This window comes from Bemisia tabaci, chromosome 6, assembly GCF_918797505.1.
Source record: "Bemisia tabaci chromosome 6, PGI_BMITA_v3".
NCBI classification, from domain to species: domain Eukaryota; kingdom Metazoa; phylum Arthropoda; class Insecta; order Hemiptera; family Aleyrodidae; genus Bemisia; species Bemisia tabaci.
This window is the reverse complement of record NC_092798.1, coordinates 9,896,009-9,922,147: the sequence shown is the minus strand read 5'-3', so window position 1 is coordinate 9,922,147 and position 26,139 is coordinate 9,896,009. Positions and strand designations below refer to the sequence as shown.

At 41.5% G+C, this 26,139-nt stretch overlaps 1 protein-coding gene across 2 annotated transcripts in view; it reads right to left on the bottom strand.

The window, feature by feature from the left end:
• Ephrin (ephrin) overlaps nucleotides 1–26,139 on the bottom strand; it is a 369,067-nt gene that overhangs the window by 304,022 nt on the left and 38,906 nt on the right. The window contains exon 1 of one of the 2 annotated variants that reach the window (XM_019053853.2): nucleotides 25,122–25,829. The exons of the other annotated variant lie outside the window; for it this stretch is intronic. Within the exon in view, the coding sequence (XP_018909398.1) occupies nucleotides 25,122–25,342 (221 nt within the window). The 5' untranslated portion in view covers nucleotides 25,343–25,829. Of the gene's footprint in view, nucleotides 1–25,121; nucleotides 25,830–26,139 lie in introns of those variants that run through there. 2 annotated transcript variants of the gene reach the window in all.

The following is a 26,139-nucleotide window of genomic DNA, read 5'->3' as shown; positions in this document are numbered from 1 at the left end:
GCGTCAAGTCGAACTTCTGACCTGTCATTCAGAGAGGAAAAATATATTTTACGCGTTGAAAGCGGATTATAGAAGAAAGGATCTTCAAATGTGCTGGAATGGTATTTCGGCTCCTGCCCCGCCAAAATTATCGTAAGAGGTTCGTATCTCGATTCAATTGGGTTTAATATTTCGAATGGACTACATTTTGCGATAGGGAATTACTATTTCTGGCTAACTTTAAAACAAAACATTGATGGCAGAAGTGGCAAAACCACGTATGTTAATTGCAGTATTTCAAAATTACCTCTTCTACTCTATTCCGAAGAGAGACTAGCCAACTTAACAGCTTACATTTTTAGAGAATGTTCTGCTGACAAAGCAGAGAAATCAGCGGAGTTTTAAATCCTTGAGAAGAACATTTTGTGTCTAAAGGGTCCGCGAAGTTATGAGGAACAAATTTGACATCCAAAGGCCTCTCTCACAACGGCAACTACAGCTCTGCGCCGAAATGATCCACAGGAATCACACTCTGATATTTTATCAAAAAATCTATACGACAAAGCATGACATGAATCTCCTATCGACAATTGCATCGAAAAAAGGAATCTGACTTCAATACTTTCAAACGGATCCATACAACAAAACATGGTGGGGATCAAACTTCAATAGCTGTCATAGCCCCTAAACAGCGAAGTATTGTAGGAATCGCACTTCGGTACTTATCAACGGATCCATAGAAGAAAACGTGATATGGATCTAACTTCAACGTCGTTAACGTTTCTATACGGAAAAATATTGAAGAAATCGCACTTCGATAGCGATACTTCAAGAATCTCAGACGGCACGGTTCGACATAGATCGTACTTCGATACTTTATCAAGAAGCCTACGGGGCAAAGCATGACGAGGATCAAACTTCGATACTTCATCAAGAATTTCATACCGCGAAGCATGACAGGGATCGAACTTCGATACTTCATCAACGCTCCCATACTACAAAGAGCAACAGGAATCGTTTCTCGATACTTCATCACGAATCCCGTACGGCGAAGCATGACACGGATCGAACTTCGATACTTTATTAACGATCCCATACGGTAAATCATGACATAGATCGAACTTCGATACTTTATCAAGAATTCCATCCAACAAGCGCAACATGAATCGCTCTTCGATACTTAATGATCCCATATGGTAAATCATGGCATAGATCGAACTTCGATACTTTATCAAGGATCTCAAGCGCAACATGAATCGCTCTTCGATACTTATCACGCTGGCGGGGCTGTGTGAGAAGCGAGCGGGGCTCGATATTTTTCAGATGCGTTTTATGGGCCTGGGCCGGTTGGGAGCGAGGCTCGCAGGCGGGTGCTAAAGGAGATGACCGGTCATAATTCATAAAGCGGTCCCGGGACCCCGCTCTCGAGACCCGGGCCCGGGCAATTCCAATAGGTCGACCGAGAGGAATGATAATATCACCTGGAACGCCGAGTATTTTATTTTAATTTTTCAAACGGCTTTCACCGCCCGAGCGCCCCCCCCCCCCCCGCCCTTCCCGCCGGGTCCGGCCTGCGTCCGCCGTTGCCGGGATCGAGGAAGAAAAGCGGGGTCCACGCCAAGGAAACCGGGAAGGATTCGCTCCCCCGCGGTGGCGCGGCGTGTCGTGTCGGGCTTTGCGATAAGGGAATCGGTTGATGCGCCGTTTGAATCTGTGGAGGGAAATCGATTACCGGAGGGGTGATTATTGAAATTGATGGACAAAGCGCTGGACACACCGGATACAGAGAAAACGGGGCGATCCTAATTAATGGATTGAAAAAGCAATACGGGGGAACGCTTTAGGAAATAAAGCGTTTTTGGGGTGGAAAAATTCCGAATTTTGGGGTAAATCTACGGAGGAGAATCGATTACTAAAAGGATGGTTAAGTATTGAAATTAATAGACAAAGCTATATAGACGCAGAGGATGAAGAGAGAATGAGGCGATCCTATTGGACTGAGAAAGCAGTATGGAGGAACCTTCGAGCAAAAAACAGCGTTTCAGGGGTGAAAAATCCAAAATTTGGGGTAAAGGTTTTTTGCTCCTTTATTTTGTCTTCAGGTCTTGAGGCAGTGCATGAATTTTCGTCAAAAATAGGGAGAGTTTATTGAATTTCGGAGGAAGCTTAGAATCTTCTACACCCCGCCAAGGAGCACACATATTTTTTTCACGGAGAAAAATTTCCTGAGAGTTATTTCCTCTTCAGATTTCTCTCTCAAAAAGCAGGAATTCCAGTTTCTCAAAGATAATTCCAATGAGATCCCCATTTTTGGGGTAAAGAGATTTATAATTCTTCACGGGGAAGCACTCATGAATTTTCCGTTAAAAATGGGGAGATTTTATTGAATTCAGAGGACAAACTAGAAACTTTCTATACCCCTAGCGAGAAGAATCCATATTTTTTCACGGAGAAACAATTGCCCAGTAATTTTTTCATCGGATTTAGGGACTTTTTTTCCACGTTTAATAATTAAGACGTTTTTAAACCATTTCCTTCAATGATCACATTAACAAAAACCATTTAACAAGTATCAAGAGCCCAAGCTAAAACGATTCAAACGCAGGAGAGGGGTCGCGGGAAAACGCGGGTAAGGGGGGGGGGAGGGCACTCCGGAAGAAATGTCAAGATCTCCAGCAGAGAAAGTAGGGGGCCGGGCCGAGTTAGAATAATGAAATACTCATGAGTCACAAATCGTTCCAGATGATGATGTTGTTCGGGACGTCAGAACCGATGAATGATGTGATAACAGTCCGAGACCCCGAGGAACCCGGCCCCGCTCCCGATACCGGGATCGCTCGGGTTTTCTCCCTGTCACGGCCGGGCGGCCGGCCCGGCGTTTTAGACGTCTTTGTGAGCCGCACTGTCAGACTCCACCGGGGGCGGGCTAAATTGAACAGTTTGTTTCGGAAACCACCTAACACCTCGGATAGAGAAATTGGAATATCCTGCCGCGCCATGGAAAGCTGAGTGGTGAATGGACCTAGCTTCATATCAAAATTTTCCAAGTCGATGAAGAATAATTGGTTCACTTCCCGACTTCTTGAGAAAGGAATCCCGGATAGGTTACATTCTCTTTTAAATTCGCATGATTTCCGGTTTTACAAGTCCTACACTGGTAAAAAAAAACCTCTTGGTTCAAGAGTGCAGTTTCTTGTCGCCGGATTTAAGAGTCTGGACTCATGTTTCAATGCAAAATCCTCTTGAAACAAGAGTTCAAGACTCTTAAATCCGGCGACAAGAAACTGCACGCTTGAACCAAGAGGTTTTTTTTTAACAGTGTACACCATTTAAATTCCTCAATATCAAAAGCCCCTAAGTCGATGGAGAATTACGGTTCAGTACCTTAACTTTTTAAAAGATAAATCCCACATATTTTGCACTCTCTTGCTGAATTTACGTGATTCTTGATTTGAACAGAGTCCTACATCGTGTCAATTTGCATCGTTCACCTCAACCGTGTCAATATGTACCGTTCACCTCAACCTATAAATCACTAAATAGCGTGTAAATTTAGACACCGCACAGTATTTGTTACCCTTTTTTCGTGCAATTTTCAATCATTTTGCTATATTCTCACCATAACAGCCGTAATTTTGCAAGGTTTTATCATGTTGTAAAACATTGGGTCCGATCAGAATTCCAACTAAGTTGAGCTCTGAACGGTCTTTTACGCATTTTTGACTGAGTCAAATCCCCCAAAACTATGCTCAAATTCTCGGAAGTTAAAGAAGAGAAAAATTAAAACGTTCACAGCAGTCATTCATGCACACGCGGTATATACGCGCATTTTCCTCGAAGCAAGAAATGACACGAAGCCTTGGTCCAGAGGAAAATGACGTCACTTTGCGCGTGACACCGTGGGAATGCTGTCCGTTTTCAAAACAGTTTCAGCTGATAAAATGATTGTGCGAATTAATATTTTGCACGAATTATTGGTGTTCGTAGAAGAGAAGCACGGCTGAATCCTTCCATGACGCCATTTCGCCTCGCTGACTCAGCGAATCCGCATTACATATGCACAGCCTCGCCCCTTGGCTTCATTCAAGCCGAGAGGGCTGAGTTGATGAATGAAGTCATTTCTGACACAACTGTTTCGGAAAACGATTAATTCGATTGAAATTATGAGGAATTTTAAAATAAGAAAGAAAAAGCGCAGTACAGTAGGCACTAAATTGTCGGGTCGGACAGTAACGCTGGAGACACAGGACGAATGGGTCATTAAATTGGCGTTACCTGACCGTTCAGCGCGTCCCTCAATTCGTAGAAATCCTCCAATTTTTCCCGATTTACTTGATTCCCTGAGGTATCCTGGCTTTAGAAGAGGAATTTCCGGATGAAAACTCAGGATTTTCACGTATTTTCCTGTGCAGATTTTCACGTATTTTTCCGTGCAGATTTTCACGTATTTTCCTGCGCAGATTCCCCCCCCCCCCCCAAAGTCGGTTGGAAAAAATCATCATCTTTTTCACATAATGGTGGGGCCAAATTAACACAACACACCAATTTCAGGAATAATTTGATTTCGGAGCGGAAGAAGAAATCCCCGGTTTTTAGTATCAATTTTCTTACAAATTCCCTGATTTTGAATATGTTTCATTTCCTGATAAACCCCTGCAATGCCCAGTTTTTTCAGGTCCTGGACACTATAGTTTAGGGACCGATCTTTAAAATCGTTGTCAAAATGTAAAAATCACGAACGAAACCCTGAATTTTTCACATCGAATATTTTCGATCAATAGGATCAGACTAAAATCAGTCTCGTTTGAACGTTTTGTTTCTACTGACGCCGATGCCCAATGCGTCGCGTTAGCTATGTCGAGTACCACGGCCGCAACGAGAGCAACGGAGTCTAATTACTTACTTAAAATACCAAAACCCAAGATTACAACGAACGGTGTGCACCGGGCACCGTTAAAGGACACGCGCCACCTAATCGTCCACATAAATATCCAGCCGAGACGGCCAACGATAACACCTTAAAACCATTTCCACCGGGTGGTAGATGCACTTGAGTCAGGTGCATCTCTTTTCACTCATCGACGAGATACGAAAGCACGAAACTGGGTCAATACTTTCGGGTAAAGATGAGTGCGTCGTTGGTGACTCAAATCGAAAATGGATCCGACTGCATTTGGGTCTAGCTTCACCGTTAAAAATTTGGAATGAAATTCGGTGATGGAGTCTATGAAACTGACTGAATGAGATGTTTAGAATTCCGAGGGCAAGTTTATTTCACATGGAAAACCATGTAGATGAAAAAACCCTTTACAAAGCCAGAAAAATAAGACTTAAGTTAAAGGTCTTAAAAAGACAGGGAATTTTGAAATTCGAGAGAACTTGTCACCTGGCAAATAGAATGAGAAAATACGTACGCAAAGGGGTCAACGTGAAGTTGAAACAAAATTTAAAAAATGAAATTCCCTGACATTCCTCAGATTTTCCTAACATATTTTGGTAAAATCTGGCCGATAAATTGAAGATACGCCAGATGCTTAAAAAACATTACTTGAAATAGGTTTCACACAAAATCTGTCAATCGAAACGTCAAACCCATTCAAGAAAGCAAATAAAGATGACTTAAAAATTCTCCCCTGACACTTACGCCATTTCCCCTCACATTTTCCAGTTTTCCGGGTATTTCCTCGCCGTGGCAACCCTGTCATCACTATGGAAATTTGGCGGTTTTTAAAACTTTCTGCATCCCTCAATTAAGATAACTCCGGGAGTTTCGAGAATTATCATTTCGAAAATTAGTTTGTAACCAATTTGACTCAAATTAACGAGTATTTTGGATTGACGAATAGGCACAAGAAAAAATGGATTTCTCGATGACAAATTCGACTCGAAAAATTCAACGTGTTCGCCGTTTTCCACATGAAATTTCGACGAGAAAACACACATCGCAAGCTCTAGGCCTTCTTAAGTACCCCATCCCGAAACTCAGTCAGCAACTCTGCCGTGCTAAGGAAGAACGCCGTATGAACCTTCAGGCGTTGCCAAATTTCGATTGATAAAACCCGAATTTCCTGGTAAACTTATGAATATTTTTCTCCCAATTTTTCAGATAATATTGTACGCAATTTTAACTAAAATTCCTGAAAATTTCAAGGAAAAATATCCACAGCTTTCTTCAAAAATAAACATTCTATCGAAGGAAATTCGGCAACTCTCGAATGTTCATACGGCGTTCTTCCTTAGCACGGCAGAACTGCGCTGTACCGCTATCCAGCAATAGATGCCCCAATAAAGTAGGAAACCCTCGCCGCGATCCGACCGAATTCCGTAACCGTGACGTCACTCCCCGCCCCGGTGGCCGAGGAGCAGGGACAACCCCCAACCCCCGTCGCGCGAGCGTTTTTACCTTTTTACGCCCAAGCGCGGGGCCAGCGGGAGCAGCCGGGACCGGGGCGGCTGTCGCTATGAAATCATCGATACGGCCGGGGCCGAGGGGGGGGGGGGGGTGCGGGGGCAGAGACAGGCCCCGGAGTCCCGGAGGGGGGGAACGCGGGAACGGAACGTCCCGGCTCCGGAGTCCGGACCGCGCGCGGACTCGGCCAGGAATGAGAATGAGGAATGCGAGGTGTAGTGAGGAAACGCTCTGGTCCGACAGCGGTGTTGTCAGCTCGGGCTAAAATATCGCTACTTTTCTTCGTTTAACACTCGTGTAAAATATCCACGTTTTATCGCGGAGTCCGGCAGCCTTGTTCTACTGGTACACAGCCACCGCACAGTTGGCTACTTCGTCAACGGGAAGTGCAGCCAGTGCATTTAATATAGTACCAATGTGGGGTAAGAATTGCTATGTCTGAGCCGCTTTCATTAAGGGTGTCGTTTGGGAAGGGCGGAGGGGCAATTTCCAGCCCCTCCTCTTGTATTAAAACGGTCGACCTCATCAAAGGGCTATTTCCGTCAACTTCGATATAGAATTTAGGGAGCTTTTCGAGATTTATAAAAGTATTGCCCCCTTCTATTAGAAAGATACACGATTTCTAAATAAATTTAGCCCCTAACCCTTAAGATTTGTCTAAAACATGAGCGTCCTTAGAATCCAGTGAAATGGCAAACATGCAGACGATTTGAAATGACAGGAAATGAGATTCAATTTGTTTATACCACCGTGAGCTTGACTCAAATTACTTAATAAAACATTTTTCCTCATTTTTTTTCAGCGGGGACTGTAGTTTTAAGTACAGCAGGTGACAGAACTGAGAAAGAAAATCATGGAAAAAATTCGCGTGAACCTGAATGCATCAATCAGCAATCACACTATTGGTAAGCTCATAAGTTCCTATTGAATGGTACCATTTACTGATGGGACACTGTCCATTCTTCTCTTGCCCCAGTTCTAATCTGTGATGGGTCAGTAACAACCCTTTAAGTGCGGGTGGGAAATATGGGGTGTGCTGGTTGGTTCTTTGGCGGTATGAATGAATGGGAATTATAAAGCGCCAGAGACGTAACTTTTACATAATTTCTTATCCAGCTCACCACGAGCACACCCCATCTTTCCCTCCCGCACATAAGGGGTTGTTACTGACCCATCACAGATTAGAACTGCGGCAAGAGAAGAACACGACGGTACCACTGGTTTTTTCTGAAATCAACTCCCAAGCTCAAAAAAGCTCTCAAGTTGAGGCCAAAATGGAGGGAATATCCCACGCTACCCTGAGAGTCCACCTCTACATCAAGACAAACTCTCCATGCAAAGATAGTGAGCAAATACATTGACAGGGCTGCCACTTCATTTGGGGACTCTAAAACTGAAAACACTGCAACCCTGCTAATGTATTTGCTCCCTATCTTTGCATGGAGAGTTCGTCTTGATGTAGAGGTGGACTCTCAGGATAGCGTGGGTGGGATACCCCCTCCATTTTGGCCTCAACTCGAGAGCTTTTATTGAGCTTGGGAGCTGATTTCAGAGAAAACCAGTGGCACCATCGAGTTTCTCGCGAACTTTTACGTAAGAATCAACAGTCAAATCGCAAATTCCTCACACAGGCAACAGAGCAACATCTCCATTCTCCCTCAGAGGGGATCGATTCACTGCACTGGGAAAAAAATTCGCTTGGATCTAGAGTCCAGACTCATGAAAACAGGGACAAGAAAAAATACGGTTGATTCAATCAGATTTAAGCTTAGATCAAGAACCAAGCCTCTTAATTTGAAGGGATTTTTGCTTGAATCAAAAGGAAATCCGCTTAAATTAAGAGGCTTGGTTCTTGATCTAAGCAAAAATCCGATTGAATCAAGAGTATTTTTTCTTGTCAATGATTTTAAGAGTCTGGACTCTAGATCCAAGCGACTTTTTTTTTTCCAGTGTGGGGCTGAGACGCCATACGGCCAGAGCGCGGCGCTTGAGTCCGGGCTGCGCCTCTGTAGGGCTCGAGTCCTCGGAGTGTACGGCTGTGCGGGGCCGGTGCTACTCCTACTGCGGCGCGGCGTGGCGCACGGGACGAGAACTCGGAGCGGAGACTCGAGGTGAGTTGGTCTTGCTCTTGGTCGGCGAGTGCGTTGAACTCCCCACCAGTCACCGCTCGGAATACACCGCAGCGCACCGAGCATCGGACACGGCCGCTCCCCCGCTCAGACATAACGCCACCGCCGCTCTCATCTCCGCCGCCGCCACCCCCGCTCACCCCTTCAATCGTGGCACCCCGAAATTTCGGGGATAGGTACGGGGAAACGTATCTTGATCGGAGACGATGTACTCTAAGGACCCACGACCGCAGCCTTCCCGATGGCGCAAGATGAATTTCCGGAAATAACAGCTGGGTAAATTAAAAGAGGAAACGTTTTGACTCGGATCTTGAGGGAAAAAGAGAGACTCTCCATTAGTACTGCACATAAGTATCATTAGTATCATTAATATCTTAGCACTGTCGGAAGCTTCTACTTATGAGACTCCAACATTCAACTGTTGACCTACCTACTAGGTGGATGCTTGACAACGTGTAGCGCATTTCGCTTCGCAAGCGAATGAAAGTTTGACAAACTTGTTTGGCTCATGACGTCACCTGAAGCTCAACATCCTGAGCCACCAAGTAGGTCGATAGTAACTAAATGTTTCAGCTGGAAGAAAAAATTGCAAGGTTCCCCGGCCAAATTAACAGAGCTGAGTTATTCCCGACTTTCCAAGGTTGGCTAATCCTGGTTTTCAATAACTTTCCAAGGATTGGTCACCATGCGAAGCGATCCTATTTAAAAGGAAAAAACTGTCTCTTTTAAAAAGTCCTGTTGATCGACTGAAGACCGGACCCTTCGTATACAAACCGCTTAGTACTCGTTTGCAACTGACCATTCATCTTAGCTTACGGAGGGAGTCCACTTTCACTTAATTTTTTCCCTCGCCATTCACCAAACCATCCAACAACACGATATCCGAGGATTTAATTTTCGGCGACTGTGCGCCTCGAGGGGCAGGGGCCAGGGCCTCACCTGCTCCGGCGATTCCATCCTATAACATAAAGACGTATCCCGATTTCCAAATGAGCCCTACTCTCCGTACACCTCCCCGCTTCCAGGGGCTCATGTGGAAACGGGGATACGCCCTTACGTTGAAGGGGCAACGATTTGACGCGACACTGCACCGGCTGCCGAGTGCCCGGAGTCCCATTGAGCACACGTACCCCCCTCCGTCCCCTCCTCTGACCATGAAGGGGTCCTCGGCTCATCCTGGGGTCCCGGTTTCGGGACTGGCCTGTCCTGTCCTCGGCAGCCGCAAATATCGGGTTCCACCCGCGGTCGGCTCACGGTAGTTCCCTGCTCCCTAGCGCAGTAGCCCCTGCTATGCCGTGCTACGGAAAAACGCCGTATGAACCTTGCCAAATTTTCTTTAATAAAATACCAATTCCCTGGTAAACATATACATATCGACGGTGTAAATCAGCAATCACATAACTCGTTTGCGGTGTCTGAAAATCTCCGCCTCTAAGTTATTTTTTTAAAGGAGAACAAATTGACATAATTCCTTGAAGTTTTTGTAGAATTTTCTTCGCACAGAGAAGATAATCACGGCAGTTTTAAAGAATTGCCGTTAAGTAGTTTTTCGTTTAACAAATTAAGTATGATAGGAAGTCTGCGACGTCGCAAACCGAGTTATGTGATTCTTCAAAATTCCCCAACTTTCAGATTTCTTGAAAATCTCGCGACACCTCCAGGATTTCCTCGACGGATATCACGCCAAGCACACAACTTCAGATAAAAACCTCCTAAAAACCCAGAATAGCACACAAAAATCAAGATTTCCAGAAACTCTCGCTGAATGCAATGTTCTCTCCAAACAAAAAAATATCCTTTTCCCCGACAAAATTCCCCAACTTTCAGATTTCTAGAAAATCTCGCGACACCTCCAGGATTTCCTCGACGGATATCACGCCAAGCACACAACTTCAGATAAAAACCTCCTAAAAACCCAGAATAGCACACAAAAATCAAGATTTCCAGAAATAGCGTCGCCCGACAAAGCCGCGCCCGACGTTAACGAGCGCCGAAATAAGACATCAAAACCGCTCAGGCCGACGAATTAAGCACTCTCGAAAGTTTGTTAAACCGTCATTACCGGTCGGGACGCCCGGCTTTTGTTTGCCGAGCTCGGCGGCGGCGTCCCCGGGGAACGACTGGTTCATCGGCCGGGAAGAGCGCCCGGATGTGTGTGTTGGCCAAACAGAACGGTATTCGGAAGAATGTGTTAAGTCTAACGAGAATGATCGCAGCACTTCACACGTTGAGTAGGCTCGCGTTTTTTTTTTCTTCTTTTTTCGTTTTTGTGTCACCACTCGAGAAGAACAGCGTAAGTGCGTTCGGGAGAGAAGTGAAAATGAGGCGCGGCAGGGATTCGGGATAGGTGGTTTTGTGGAATGGTGAGGGATTTCGGGTTTTGGCTCGCGGGTCACCGCGGGGGAGCGTCTCGCCGGAGCCATAAAACCCCACCTGGACGAGGCTCTTTCACGCTCGGATTTGAGACTTGGAATTGTCTCCGAACGCCCGGGGCAGGTTCTCGATAGTAGGCAAGAACGCCGTATTAGCATCTCGATGCTGTCAGATTTCCTCGAATCACAAAAAAGTCGAGGATTTTCATCCTTGAAAAAAACGCGTACACTGGTAAAAAAACACATTGGATCTTGAGTCCAGAATCTTAAAAACATCGACAAGAAAAAATACTCTTGATTCAATCAGATTTAAGCTTAAATCAAGAACCAAGCTTCTTAATTTGAGCGGATTTCCTTTTGATTTAAGCAAAAATCTGATTGAATCGAGAGTATTTTTTCTTGCCAATGTTTTCAAACTCTAGATCCGATGTGTTTTTTTTTCCAGTGAAAGCATAGATTTTCAACCGTTTTTTCAGCTGCTCGTCATTTTTCTCCAATTTTGAGATCGCATTTCTGTTGTCGAGAGACTTAAGCACTCACTTACCAATGTTAACAAAGAAATTCAACGTAATAAAGGCATGGTTTTTTTAGAGAGAAAATACCGCATTCGAGTGCAGTTTCGATATCAGTATTCAAAAACCACGCCTTTATTACGTTGAATTTCTTTGTTGAAATTGGTAAGTGAGTGCTTTAGTCTCCTGACAACAGAATCGCGATCTCAAAATCGGAGAAAAATGACGAGTAGCTGAAAAAATGGAACCAATTGATGCGATATATCGCATGCCGTTCTGACACAAAATATGGCGTCCATCGAATCACCTTAATCACACGAGAAAGGTGGCAACGTCCACACTTGAATTCGGCGTTTTTCCTGAGCGCACCCGGAGAAATTTCTGACAATGAAAGCAAAGGATCCGCCTCCCGGCAGCTTGACGAATCAACCCTCCAAGACCCCTTCGCGCCTTTCAAGAGTGCAGGGCACTGGGGTGCCCTGGCGCCACTAGGAGGAAAGGGGGTGTCCAGAGGGCCCTTTCAAGAAAAATCTTGTAAAATTGACTTCACTGCCCACAATGTCAGATCGTTCTCCGGAGAATTCTATGTAAATTAGGAAACTACCAAGAAACACTACTTGCTATACTTCAAGCATAGAATTTCAAGATTAAGTGTTCACTGGAAAAAAAAAGAAAAAAAAAAAAAAAAAAAAAAAAAAAAAAAAAACACACATTAGATCTAGAGTCCAGACTCTTGAAAACATTGACAAGAAAAAGGACTCTTGATTCAATCAGATTTAAGCTTAAATCAAAAGGAAATCCGCTCAAATTAAGAGGCTTGGTTCTTGATTTACTTTAGCTTACTTAAATCTGATTGAATCAAGAGTATTTTTTCTTGTAGATGTTTTAAGAGTCTGGACTCTAGATCCAATGTATTTTTTTTCCAGTGTTCCTAAATTCGAGAGGAGACTAATTTGTCTCTTTCCTCTTGCTGAAAATGTGACAATTTTAACCCTTCATTGGACTTCATTAAGCAAGTAGGGACTAAAATTGTCCCTAAAACAATGTACAATTTCAGGCTCATCCGTAAAAACACTTACGTACATAGGGAAACTAATGGTACATACGTTGGTTCTTGACTTAGCCAGAAATTGTAGTTCCGAATTGCAAAATGTGGTCCGATTTAAGAGAAATGATTAACGGAAGACGTCATTTGCACGGATTTTAACCGGAACCAACTTAGCTGCATTTCACGTCGCCTTATTTCCTCTTCGTGTTTTACTTTTTTAACAGAGAACTTAACTGTTAAGAAATGCCTTTAAATTTTCTGTGAATTTACCCTCCTTAGATAAAGAGGAATAGACTCACAAAATTTCAAGTTTCAAAGTTGTTTAAAGTTTAGTTTCAGTGTAAAAAATAAAACATCAGGGAAAACTGGGAAACTCTGAAGTGCCTGCTAAAGTTGATTCCAGATAAATATATGCGTCAATTTCATCCTTGCGGACCAGTGCGACACTGGAACGAAGGTCTGCAATTACTTACATCGGGTAATTCCTCAGCCGAGTTTTAAAGCTCAAGGTGCTCTCAGAGAGAGACGAAGATTTGAGCCTACTAAATATGGTGTATATTTCTCATAAAACTCAGTGAAAAATGACGAACACAAACCAGCAACTTCAGGATTTGTGTTCCCGTTCATTCCGGATTTCCTTTTGCTACTTGGTTTCTGAAGTTCCTGACTTATCCACGGTGTCTTTAATTTTGATGAGAGCTTAACAGCGTTTCCGACAATTTTCCTATTCAAACTTTACCGAAACCAGCAACTAAAATAACTGATAAAATGCTGCGCACAGATACTGCGCCATGGTTTCCAAGCATACATCGGTGTATCTTTTCAAAAACCACGGGAGGCTCCAAGAATTGAGAGAAATAGACGACGGTTGATTCAAATTTAAGAAACAAAAAAATGATTATTACTTAAGAAGAAATTCCTTGGCACTACCTAGGTATAAAGAAAAATGGTCCCTTAATTTAGGCTTCGGAGGTTGAGGTTAGAAACACACCTGTTTCTTTAGTTATTTCACCTTCCTCTTATTTTGCCCCAACATTTTAATTTTTAAAGGTATCCATTTGGGTGCTGCTTACTTAATTCCTTTTCCAAGAAACGAATGAATTTTTCGGAGCAAAAATATGAGGTACTGTAATACCTAAAGGTAAATATCGGCCGAAGAAATTAAAGCTTTGCAAAATATGGAGATTTAGGGCGCCTTTTGCTCACTTGGAAGTGCGAATTCATATGGGAATGCAAATTGGTACACTGGAAAAAAAAAACACACTGGATCTAGAGTCCAGACTCTAGAAAACATTGACAAGAAAAAGGACTCTTGATTCAATCAGATTTAAGCTTAAATCAAAAGGAAATCCGCTGATTTAAGCTTAAATCTGATTGAATCAAGAGATTTTTTTCTTGTCGATGTTTTTAAGAGTCTGGAATCTAGACCCAATGTGTTTCTTTTTCCAGTGTGCACAAAAATTGGACATACTTTGCTTCAAGAACTATACAGGCACACTGGGGATCAAATGAGTAAGTCATTTTTCAACGACATTTTTCGACAGAAAGTAGTATTGCAGCATGTTCATAGTAAAGACGTGTCAATGCAAAACTTAGCCAATTTGCTGTGAGCTCTGATAAATGAGAAAAATTCACTTAAATTACCTACGTAAAAGTCGTGCCAATAAGCAAGAGCAAAGCTAGGTAGAGGGTTGCCCGGAACAAATGAGTATTTTCAAAATCGAATAAAAATGGATAAAAATCCACTGGAAAACCCCGGCTCTTCCCTCTGATTGCGAGTACCTACTATCAATTTTTGCAAAAAGATCCAATTTAAAATTTCATACATAAAAATAGGAGATCCGCTTAGAAGGATTTATGGATTTTTACTGGGCCAATGCGGGTAGATACTCCTACTTTCTACGAGAGCGAACGACAAATAATACAGACAATAGACATGGACTACAAACTTCGGACGCGAAGAAATAGTTTTCTAGGCATATTTCTGAATAAAGGAGAAGATATCATAGGGCAATGAATAATGAAACGAATGTAAATCAGAAGAAAATAGGTAATTCGGGGGTCAGGTCCTTAACCTTGAGGCTGATGAGCTAGCATTTGAAAGCTAAAAGTAGGTACGATTCAACTAGGTAAAAAAAAATTAAACCGACAACATTGAATACGGGGCTAATCCCACACAATTTTGCACTTACATGCGAGAACGCTGTTTGAAGACTTCAGGATTGAAACCGGAAGTGAGATTTAAAAGCCAAGCCTCCTGATTATGGGCCAGCGAACTTTCACTTAACCAGGGGCTCAGTCTTACCAAAAAAGTTGTACAATTTCAACGGCATTTTCTTTAAAAAAAAATAATATGTGTGCATGAGAAGGGGGGCGGCTTTCAGATGTTTTGTGATGTTTACTTTAGAGCCAAAAGGCACCGTAAGAACTCCACGCAAACATGAAAGTATCTGCTGACGGTCAGGTTATGGAAATTGTTATTGAAGATTTTTCGTCTTCCCCAGATATTCAATATCCTACGATTAAGTCATTTAAAATGAAAAAAAAAAAAAAAAAAAAAAAAATTAAAAAGAAATAATGCGGCCATTTAAACTTGAAATAGCTGTTTTGAGTTTCAATGATAAAGAATTTTAATGTTGCTGAAGATTTAAAACTTTGAACAACATTCTCATTTGCTTACAGGCATAGATGATGCTGTAACTCCCAAACCACGTATCTCTTTTGCCGTGTTTTAAAACTTCTGCTCCCATCAATATCATTTCATGTAGCTTTCACACGATTTTCTTCTCGCAGAGAAAAAAACGGAAGTTTCCAAGAACTGACAAAAAATGAAGTTAGGTCCCAATGTGCATAGTTTGGACAGCAAAACTGACATTTACCATTTTCGGGAGCCTAATTTGCAGGTTTCCAAAGAAATGCGAATTGTTGGTAGGTCAAACCTGACCCACCGAATATGTAAATTGAAACGGCGAGCTCGAGTTGTGTATCTCGAAGAATTAATGATTTAGTAATTAATTTTTTCGATAAAAATTTGAATATGTATTTTAGTTACAATATAAATGGATCTCAATCATATGTTTAAGAGTGTTAAAATTGAGATGGATCAGGTTGAGCTCTTCATCCTTCGAAGTCGCTTGCCAGAACACTGATCTCCGACTGAGAGGTTGGCTCGAATTTTTAAAGTGTCATTGTCGCTTCAAAAAATACGCGTATCTACTAACTCTGCTCTTTTAAATACTTGAATTCAAGTGCGAAACTTAAATTGAAGTGTCAGCACAAATCTTAAGATCTCTGGAAATAACAATAAACTCTCAGCGACGGGGTTCTTCAATGCTCAGCCGTTGTTACGAGAATCTGCACGAGATCAAACGACTCCAACTTGAAAAAAAACATTTGATCATGGAGCTCCTTGAGGCACTGGATCAATGACTTACGAATAGAGGGAAAATACAAGAGCTCAGCCAGTAAGAATAATTGGATTTTCAGTAGCTGATGTTTCACTACTCTGGGGGCGGGGGGCTACTTTTCAATAGGTATTAGGATCAAGCAGTGAGCATATTGAACACTCAAGTCTAGAGTTTTTTAAACTAGGTAAAACAGGAATTCGACTTCGATTGCCTGCCAAGAATTTAAGTACGTTCTACCTAGGTAGGTGCCTACTTATAATTTTTTGCCTCCAACTTGAAACTCAAAAAGTAGGTATCTTAAACATGGGTAGCATCTACTGTACTTGTCTACATTAATTAAAAATTTGATACTACCTCTCATAAGTACTATATGTGACGATAGGAATCTTAAAAAGTGAGGATGGATTTCCTTTAAAGGTGCCTAAAAGTTAAAAAACTTGCTCTCCTACCCAACTGGCAGATTTTACAAGTATTTAGCAGCTCTGCACAATCTGTCAAGAAATATTTAAAATAAAATATGCTGCTGCTTAGGAATTCATTGAAGAAACATGGAATATGACTTGAGAATGACCACTAACATCATGCAAGCAATCCACGATAAAACCATTATGAACTAGTATTACCTAAATTTAATACCAATTCAACTGCCCGAGCTGAAATCCATTCCCCTCGCCCCTCAGTCTTGCACTGAAACTCATGTTCATTTTGTGACTCCAATTTTAATTTTTGGAGTTTCTGGCTTCTATTTCCCAGTAGAATAGTGTCAGCACTATTCCACCATAGTTCACTGCCAAGTAGGTACATAGCTCAGGGTTACCATTACTACTGATTGCCTGCACGTAACTTCAATCTCACAGGTCAACATGAGAACCAGATTCTTCGACATTTGGTAGAATCCACTTCAGGTCTGCAAAGGACAGTTGGATAGCATTTTGCAATTCGGAACTATAGGCAGAACGGTAGGTTTTCAGGAGAGCAACTTTTGCAAAAACCATTGGCGTTTTTCATCAAAACGATCAATGTTGCGGTTTGATGGTTCATTTTATAGCTATGGAGTTCCTTTAACACCCTGTGTTGACAGATTCGTCAAAAACATCACACTGTTGCCAATAATTACAAAAAAAGGCTATAGTTCCTTATTGCAAAATGAAGAATCCGGGGAAGCTCATTTTGCAATTAGGAACTATAGATTGTTTTAGCACTGACTGCATAGGGGAGACGACCCTGGTGTCACTATTACAAACTGGAGGGTTAACCCCAACAGAGAAAACACCCCTTCCTTCCATCATACGAGGAAGGGGGGAGGTGCATTGTCCCTGCGGAAAGATATTCTACAAAAAACAGGGTGTGCCAAAAATATGGATACCTACCGACTTGCTAATATTTCGAGAATGGTGGCAAATATTAACATGCAATTTGGACGGGAGGGTTTATAGATTTGATTGACATGAATCGATCAAAAATGAAAGCATGAATCGATCGACGAAATTATTGAAAAACCGGTGTTATGATTCCGACATGACCGACATGAATCGATCGAAAAGTTAGAACATGAACCGATTGACGTGATTTGATCGGCACTGATTCGATTGACGACCGTGAATCGATCAAAAACCAGCGAATCGATCCGCAAATCCGTGAATCGATTGACAACCCCGTGATTCGTTCGAAAAATCCGTGAATTGATCGATAAACCCTTGAATAGGTCAACAAACCCGTGAATCGTGAAATTTTGAAAATTCGAAAATCCAAGATTAAGGATGTGGCCTATAATGCTATCTCGGCTCCTGTTCGATCGATCATGCTGATTTTCGCGGTCAGGGGGTATTTATGGACGGGAAACTCGAATTTCTGGTCAAATTTTGAAAATTTAAAAATCCAAGATGGCGGATGTGGCCTAAAATGCTATCCCGGCTCGTGCTCCATCTATCGCGGTGAATCTTGGTACCAGGTAGTATTTTTGGATGGGAAACTCGAATTTCTGATCGAATTTTGAAAATTCGAAAATCCAAGATGGTGGATGTGGCCGAAAATGACCTTACTTGAGTAAGTATCCCCTGGGGGATCTTTCATTCCTCGGACACACGTTTAAAGGGGAGCTCAGAAGACGCAACCTCAAACTTGTTTTTCGTGGATTGAAATGCGAAAAATATCGGAGAAAATTATTGTGGCTTATGCGTAGTAAATACTTCAAAAAACGCAAAAATCAAAAATCACTGAACAAGCTCAATGTCAAAATTTGAAAAATTTCAATTTTTCGAAACTCGGCTAGGAATTTGAGTTTCCCGGCCAAAAATACCCCCTATACAACCAAGATTCACCACGATAGGTCGAGCAGCCCGAGATAGCATTTTAGGCCACATCCGCCATCTTGGATTTTCAAATTTTCAAAATTTGACCAGAAATTCGAGTTTCCCGTCCAAAATCCCTAATAGCACAGTTACACAATGGAATGTTTTTAAAATGTTTCAAATTATGTCAATCTCGGATCAGTCATTGACATATGTTTCCAACAAATTTTCAAAACGAATACATGAAATGGGCAAGTTGGCCGTGTCTTTGAGACGTATTGAAAACAAATCGAAAATGTTTCTAATTGCGGTCATTCAAACTTTTTTAAAAATAAGTTGGAAACGTTTCAAACTTATTTCAAAAAGGCATAAATAACCCACCCGAAAAATGTGTAAGAATTGTGTCAGCTATGTGTCGTCAATATATTGCAGTCCGTTCAATAAACTATATCAGAAAGGTTTCAAAAACATTTCAAAACCATTGCCACAGCTAAGCCTATGATTGAAACATATTTACGGAACATTTCTGCCACAATTTATATGAAAATCAATGAACCTTTATTGACATCTATCGGAAAAAATTTGTAATTGTGTCAATTTCTTTTTTAACGACCCAGGCACAGATTCATATTAGATTTGTGTACGATATGTTGGGAAAGGAGATCAACTAAATATTTTGGAAACATTTCTAAAACATATTTAAAACGTTGCTGCAGAAATTCTTGGAAGTTCGAAGTTTCTGAGAAATAAACCTGACATATTTCTGACACAATTTAGCAACGTTTCCAAGATCCTTCAAAAACATGTTTCAGAAACAACTGGCAGATATTTCGTATTTTTAATCTGATAAGGTACAGCTTTATGTTGAATCTATGTATGAAACGTGACGGAATGGTATTTGAAACGCCCTCAGATTTTCGTGTACGGATTTCCCTCATTGCTCTCCGGTTGAAATACTCGTATCACTCTCATTTAATTGAGGACCATGCCGGAAGAAGGGCGTATGTACAAGGTTCAGCGTCGTTAGAAAAACGCATTTGAAGATTTGAAATGGTGTCCCGAAAAATGAAATGCAGCAGTTGGTTAAACCAAAGTCAATTCTCTTAAACTAGATCCTACAGCTTTGAAATCCATTAAAAGTTTAAAAGAAATAAATAATTTGCCCTCTGTAATCATTGGACAAAGTAAGCCAGAGATACGCCCTTCTTTCGGAATCCTTGTATGTACGATAAAAAAGAGGATCGTTTTTCTTCGATAACTCATAAAGTAATGAAAAAGAAGAAAATCGGGGAAATGACTTTCTGCTAATACATTTCAGTATTCTAACGAGCCAAAGTTTTTAAAGATCGGGTCACTGGTTGCAGAGAAACCCAGCTTTTTCTGGGCGCACTTGTGATTGCTGAAGACACTAAATTCACTACTAAGTTGATTTCCTTCTTTTGTATCTCGTGACAAAATTAATTTAAAGGAAATAAAAGAAAACGGTTTCTGCAGAATTTCTTCAGCTTTCTAACGAGCTATAGTTTTTTAAAATCGGAGGTTTATTAGCGGAAAAAACTGAACTTTTCCGGTTGCACGTACATGAGAAAAGTGCATTGTTATTGTCGTCGGAAAACTGTTATAATCCGCTGTTGCTCCTTATTGAGTCTGGAGGGTCTCCAAAGGTGGTCGAACATTCAATTGGTTACGAATTGCACCCATTGGATTCTGTTTGTCTAATATCAATTACATCTTGCCCCCCCCCCCCTTCCAACGGTATGGGATATGCTGTGTTGCCAATCGTCCAGAAATGAACCTTATTGGTATAGCGGTTTCTTCTTAAAATTATTGTCTTTTCTTTGGTTGTCATTTTAAACTGTGGAATTCCTTATATGTTTGAACCGAGTGCTGCTTAATAATTTGATACATTGTCCGTAAAAATGAACTTTTCAATGGCCAAACCTTCATCACCGAATGCTCCAATTTTATGAGGATGGAAAATGCGTCGATTTAATCATTCAAAAAAAAAAAAAAAAAATGCCCCTATAGAGAACTTTTCTTGTCATTTTTCAAGAGTATCTGATGAAAATTCTGTAAGCTCTTGTCTGTTAAGCTTCATTGATCTTATAATGTTGCCAAATTTAATTAACTCTCAGATAAGGTACGCCCCTTGACCGCTTCCCACTCCAACCCCCCAAGCGCTTCGTCGGGTAATCATTTTCAATAAAAAAACCCATGTTGAATATTCTGTAGTTGTTCATGCGACAGATTTCCACTTTTATTGATTAAAAAACTTAAGATCTGTCCGATGTTGCAAAGTTTCTGCAATATTTTTCGTAATATTCTCGAGAAGTATACGTTCGCGCCTGCGAGTAAGGTGGCTGATATATGTAGGAAGTTCCACGCTGCGGCGCGTCATCACAGCAGCCATTTGGGAGATTTCACTATCGCGTACTTGTGTATCTTACATCAAACATACATAGAGTCACGAGAATTTGTTTATAAACTTGCAACTCCGAACAACTCCGAAACTTAAAGCTTCGGACTGCATTAACATTACTAATGTAATATGTGCAATAAATCGTAACTCTCACATTTCACGTTCTGTGATGTACAGTAAATAAAAATGAATAAATAATCATTCTATTCGGCTAAAACTATTCCTTCTAATGAGAACAAAATGGAAGTGACACTTCTTTCACCAGAAAACAGGTAAAAATCCATATCACGGAAGGCAAAATGTGTAAATAAGAGGAGAAAGTTCGTTGGCCGGAAGAAGGGCGTATCTTCGGTGTACTTTACAGGTCAATTATTCACGTAACAAATCGACAGATTTTTCTCAAACTTGGAGGATACTCTCACTATTCGACGTAGAATCAGAAAAGCAGAATGTTGAAAAAAGGGCGTATCTCGAGATACGCCCTTCTTCCGGCATGGTCCTCAATTGATCCGCGGCGATCGTACGTCATAACCATTCATAAAATTAATTTAAACGCATAAGGGTAAGGAAATTTATTTCAGAAATGTGTCAGGAATATATCAGTTAAACAAAACAGTGCCTTGATTATCATTAAAACCTGGTGAACACAAGTTGAAAACATTTCTCAGACCTTTCTAAAAATTTTGCCAGATCAAACTGAACCCACCAGAGAGCGTTGACGTTTCATTTTCCAATTTTACCAAATTTTGGTTTATTTTTTTGTCTCAAGGTTTACTTTTTGGCTATTTAATTATGCAGAGTTAAAAATAGTTTTAAATTCTTGGTATGCATCGCATTTATCTCCATAAAAGCTTATAAGTTATGGATTATCTAAAATATTGAAACCGTACATCATGCTTTGCGTATACTTTTCTAAAGTGAGGACGTCCTAATCCCTCTGATAGTTTAATACTGATGGAGTGAACCCATAGATCCATACTCTCCTTAGGCATAGTCTATAATCAGGCCGCCCAGGCACTTGATTTGGTAGCTATAATGCCTCCACGACGTTTGCTAAAACAGATGTCTGAAAATTTTTTTACGGTTCAGAAGTAGTGACATGCGGATGTATTCAACACAGAGTGGGCTCGCGTGTTTAACACTACATGGACTGTAGTGATTATACCGAAAATGTGTCATAAATAACATTTAGAAAATCAGAGGAAAATCTGAGTTAAAGGCTCATTGTTTTACAAATGTGTCAGAAATGTGTCAAAAATGCACTGCCAACGGAGACCTTTGCCCATTGTGTCATTGAAATATGTAAAAAATGAATTCGAAACATTTCGGTGACACAATCTGCAAATGTTTCACAGACACATAAAATGTGGTGACATGGGAATGTGATGAACACAGAGTGGCTTTTTTTTTTTTTTTTCTGCTGGTTTAATGGCTTCGTGTCTATTGCACCTTCAGCCAACTGTAGACAATGTTTAGTGTCCGTAGACATCAGGCTCCATGCTCCAGGCTTTTCTAATTTTCAGGGATTAGGGCCGAGGAGAATCTGTTTCAGCAGATCTACTCGTCAATTCCGTGAAAATTAGACGCCACCACCGGGATTCGAACCCGGGACCTATTGACCTAGAGTCAGACGCGCTGACCACTAGGCCAACCTGGCCGGCCCGAGTGGCTTCGTGTTTGATACTTCATTCGGGTTTTTAAAGTATCACGTGAAACATTTCAGAAATGAGGCTTGGTGTCATTGACACGTTTTAAAAACATCTTTAAGACTGGGTGTGCTATTACGGTACCTCCTGGTACCAAAAATCAGCAAGATCGATTAAACAAGAGCCGGAATAGCATTTTAGGCCACATCCGCCATCTTGGATTTTTGGATTTTCAAAATTTGACCAGAAATTCAAGTTTCCCGTCGAAAAATACCCCCGGTTACCAAAAATCAGCAAGATCCGTCGAACAGGAGCCGAGATAGCATTTTAGGCCACATCCGCCATCTTAGATTTTTGAATTTTCAAAATTTGACCAGAAATTCGAGTTTCCCGTCGAAAAATACCCCCGGATGCCAAAAATCAGCAAGATCCATCGAACAGGAGCCGAGATAGCATTTTAGGCCACACCCGCCATCTTGGATTTCTGAATTTTCAAAATTTGACCAGAAATTCGAGTTTCCCGTCGAAAAATACCCCTCAGTACCAAAAATCAGCAAGATCCATCGAACAGGAGCCGAGATAGCATTTTAGGCCACATCCGCCATCTTGGATTTCTGAATTTTCAAAATTTGACCAGAAATTCGAGTTTCTCGTCGAAAAATACCCCCCGGTACGAAAAATCAGCAAGATCGGTCGAACAGGAGCCGAGAATGCCGAGAAAGCATTATGCCGTCCTGTCTATAGTTCCGAATTGCAAAATGGGAAATCCGAGTTTCGCATTACGCAATAGGGAACCATAGTATAGGTCCCAATTGCAAAATGAACTTCGCGTGATCCTGCGACGGCAAATTTTTGCGGGGTCGCTGAAGCGGGATAAAAATTGTTTTTGAGGATTTTCTTTTTCTCAATAGTAAGTAAATACCCTCCTGATACGGAATTCATCATAAAAAAAAAATCGAAAATTTGACCCTAGTTCCTTATTGCATAAAGCTGTCCAGTTACACGTTAGTTTCCCATTTATCAAGCCACCCAAAAAATCATTTTGAGTCGGAACAACAACTTCCTTTCTATAAATTTCTAGTTCAGGCTGATTCAAAGCTAGAGTTTGCTCCTTATCAGGCACTAACTCATGCATTACATGTGGATACAAGTATGAATTGCTTGTGTGATGGTGGTACATTATGTTTGAACTAACTTTAGCAAAATTTTTGTCATGCTTTCGAAAACGAAACGAGGCATCACTACACTAAAAAGATGCGAGGAAAAATAGCAGTTGACTGTGAGTAGTATTAACTCAAGATGAATGCAGGGCAATAGGAGTTGTTGATAAGCAAATGCAAAGAGATTTCATCAACAACATGCTAAAAAATTGCCTACATTGGGAAAAAACTCAAACAACTCAATTAACATTCCGTAACTGAAAGGATCTAAGCTTACTGGGTGCTAAGTGACATACAGAAAGTAGACCACACTTGGTAATATTGGATTGAAAAACGATAATAACAAATTAAAAGTGCGTGACACATTCAGCTGAGTCAGCAGCGCCAGAGGAATGTGTCAGTAATCATTAGGAACACGACGTCCTAATGAAAGCCAAGTTAGAAAAAAAGAGGATAAATCTCCTGGTCATTTAAGCATCTTACTGTAGTGGTCCCCATCTTGCCTAGTGACAACAGTCATCTACAAGTGCTGAGGTCAATAATTTTGAAAGCGCTTTCACTCTGCACATCCGACTACAAAATTAATTGAGCCTTCAGCATGCCATTATTGTCGAAGCAAAACCTTATCTGTGAGTATTATAGACTATCATGACATGCAATGATGCTTGGTCCTTCTAAATCTACACTGAGGGCTACAATCTATGTGCACCAAGTGAATTATTGATGGTTGGAAGGTAGGCGAAATCAAGGTAACCATGCTGTCTGGTTTCGATGATCAACACAGCATCTGTGACACTATTAACTAAATCTGCAGTTCACGTACATGACCCAACAAGTGCACATTCTTGACTCTCGCGTCAATTAATCAATGTATTTTGATCTCAATGAGAAAGTATGATGAGGTAGCAGAAAATGCAGACTGAATCCATGCCCCAGACCTCAGTCAAAACTCAAAATCTTTCAGATACCTACATGACTTCAGTCGAGTCAATGTTAAAAATTCTAGGTTCTTTGTGCCTTGTTCCTGATTTTTTTCTTTTCGGCAAACACTGATTATGCAATGAGAGAATGTGGGCGATAGAATATTAACAAGATTACAGCCTACTCTGACACGGATGGTCAACGTGACAAATTGAAATTAAATATTGATTCAGCTTAATAGACAGACTAGATCACCAATAGTCACATATGTAACAGGCACTTCAGCTGCGTTGTTGAAGTAAACTGTTCGGGACCATTTGCAAACGGAATTACCAGATTCCATCAGTAGGCGTTGATGGACTCCGTTTGAATTACCCGATGACTAGTCTGTTTACATATGAAAAACCGAAGGTTCTACCTATCGCTCGACAACCTCAGGAGGTTGATGATGCCCACTGGATTGCATTAGCAAACAGCAGAACCAAACAGAATCAAATAAGTTTACTTCAACGATGCAGCTAATATTTCCAGTTGACGTAAACAAAACCAATTCCATTCAGTTGGACGCAACTGGCCCTTGTGCTGAATAGTGAGTATTGCAATTATCTAATCCTCCAGAGGGAATCATAGGCAAATTCTAACTCATTAGAGACTTCTAGAAAGGTGTTAAGGTAACGTAAATGCTTGCGTTGGAAAACAATGTGCCAGCGATGCTGCTGCGTTGAACGACTTAACGCCACAAAAATGAGGCTTATCCTGTGACTGAGATTTGGGCTATTGATGGAGCAGGTGCAAAACTTTAAATAGAAAATTCAAGCTTCAACTCACATTGGATTTGTTGTATTCCAGTGGACGGTGAAGGATTTTGTACAATCACTGACAGTAGATAATAGCACGGTTTCAAAACAAATTAACAACACCAAGGTAAGGAACGATGTTATTTTGGCACAAGGGACATCCAGGACCGGCCTGGCTACCCGGGCTACAGGTATGATTAATTTCACTAGCCCCGAAAGCGACGGGTAAGTAATCACATTTCGCGGAATCATGGCTAAAGGGATGTCCCCGAAAGCCAACCACTAAACAGCGCCGAGGCTTACAAAAAGCACACGCGATTATTGTTGACTACATTTAAGTAGACAAAATTAAAACTGAAACAGAGTATAATCGCATTTTCACTTAAAACACACCGCGACACATCGTGATAAAGCTGAAAAGCTGGAAAACAACCGAAAGCTCCGACGACGAGCAACACAAAGTTGACGTTGTGTATCACCTACTTTTACTCTTCCTACTTCGAGGAGAGATATTACATTTTCGTGAGAGAACTAAACGTGCACGAGGCACTAGGTGAAAACATTTACAGTAAAAGTCGGATCTCCATGCGATGAGCGATCGGAAAAACAATAACAATAACCGAAACGATTCATAAACACTTTCTATAATCCTGCATCATAACCGCGCGACGGAGCTCCGTAGCTCACCCGCCAATGGCATTCAATAAACTGATCGGTGATTGGTTTTGCAGGCGGGTGGGTGAGAATTCTCCGTTTCGGTAAATTCTTCGGCCATCTCCGGAAAGACGAGAGGGGAGCCGACTCAGAAGCGAGTCTGCGCTTTCGTGGCTCGGCCCGCGCGAGCCTTTCTCACATGCATAATCGGAGAAAGACACGGAACTCGACTCCTGAAAGTTATACTGCCTGCATAGCACAACTTGAGAGGAGGCCCATGAAATATTACTCTCGGACGTCGCACAGCAGCCGAGAGAGGCCTCTACCTGCCGTAGTTTTATAGACCGCCACAGCAGCGCTGCTCTCCTCGGTATGGCTCGCATAGTCTGACATGA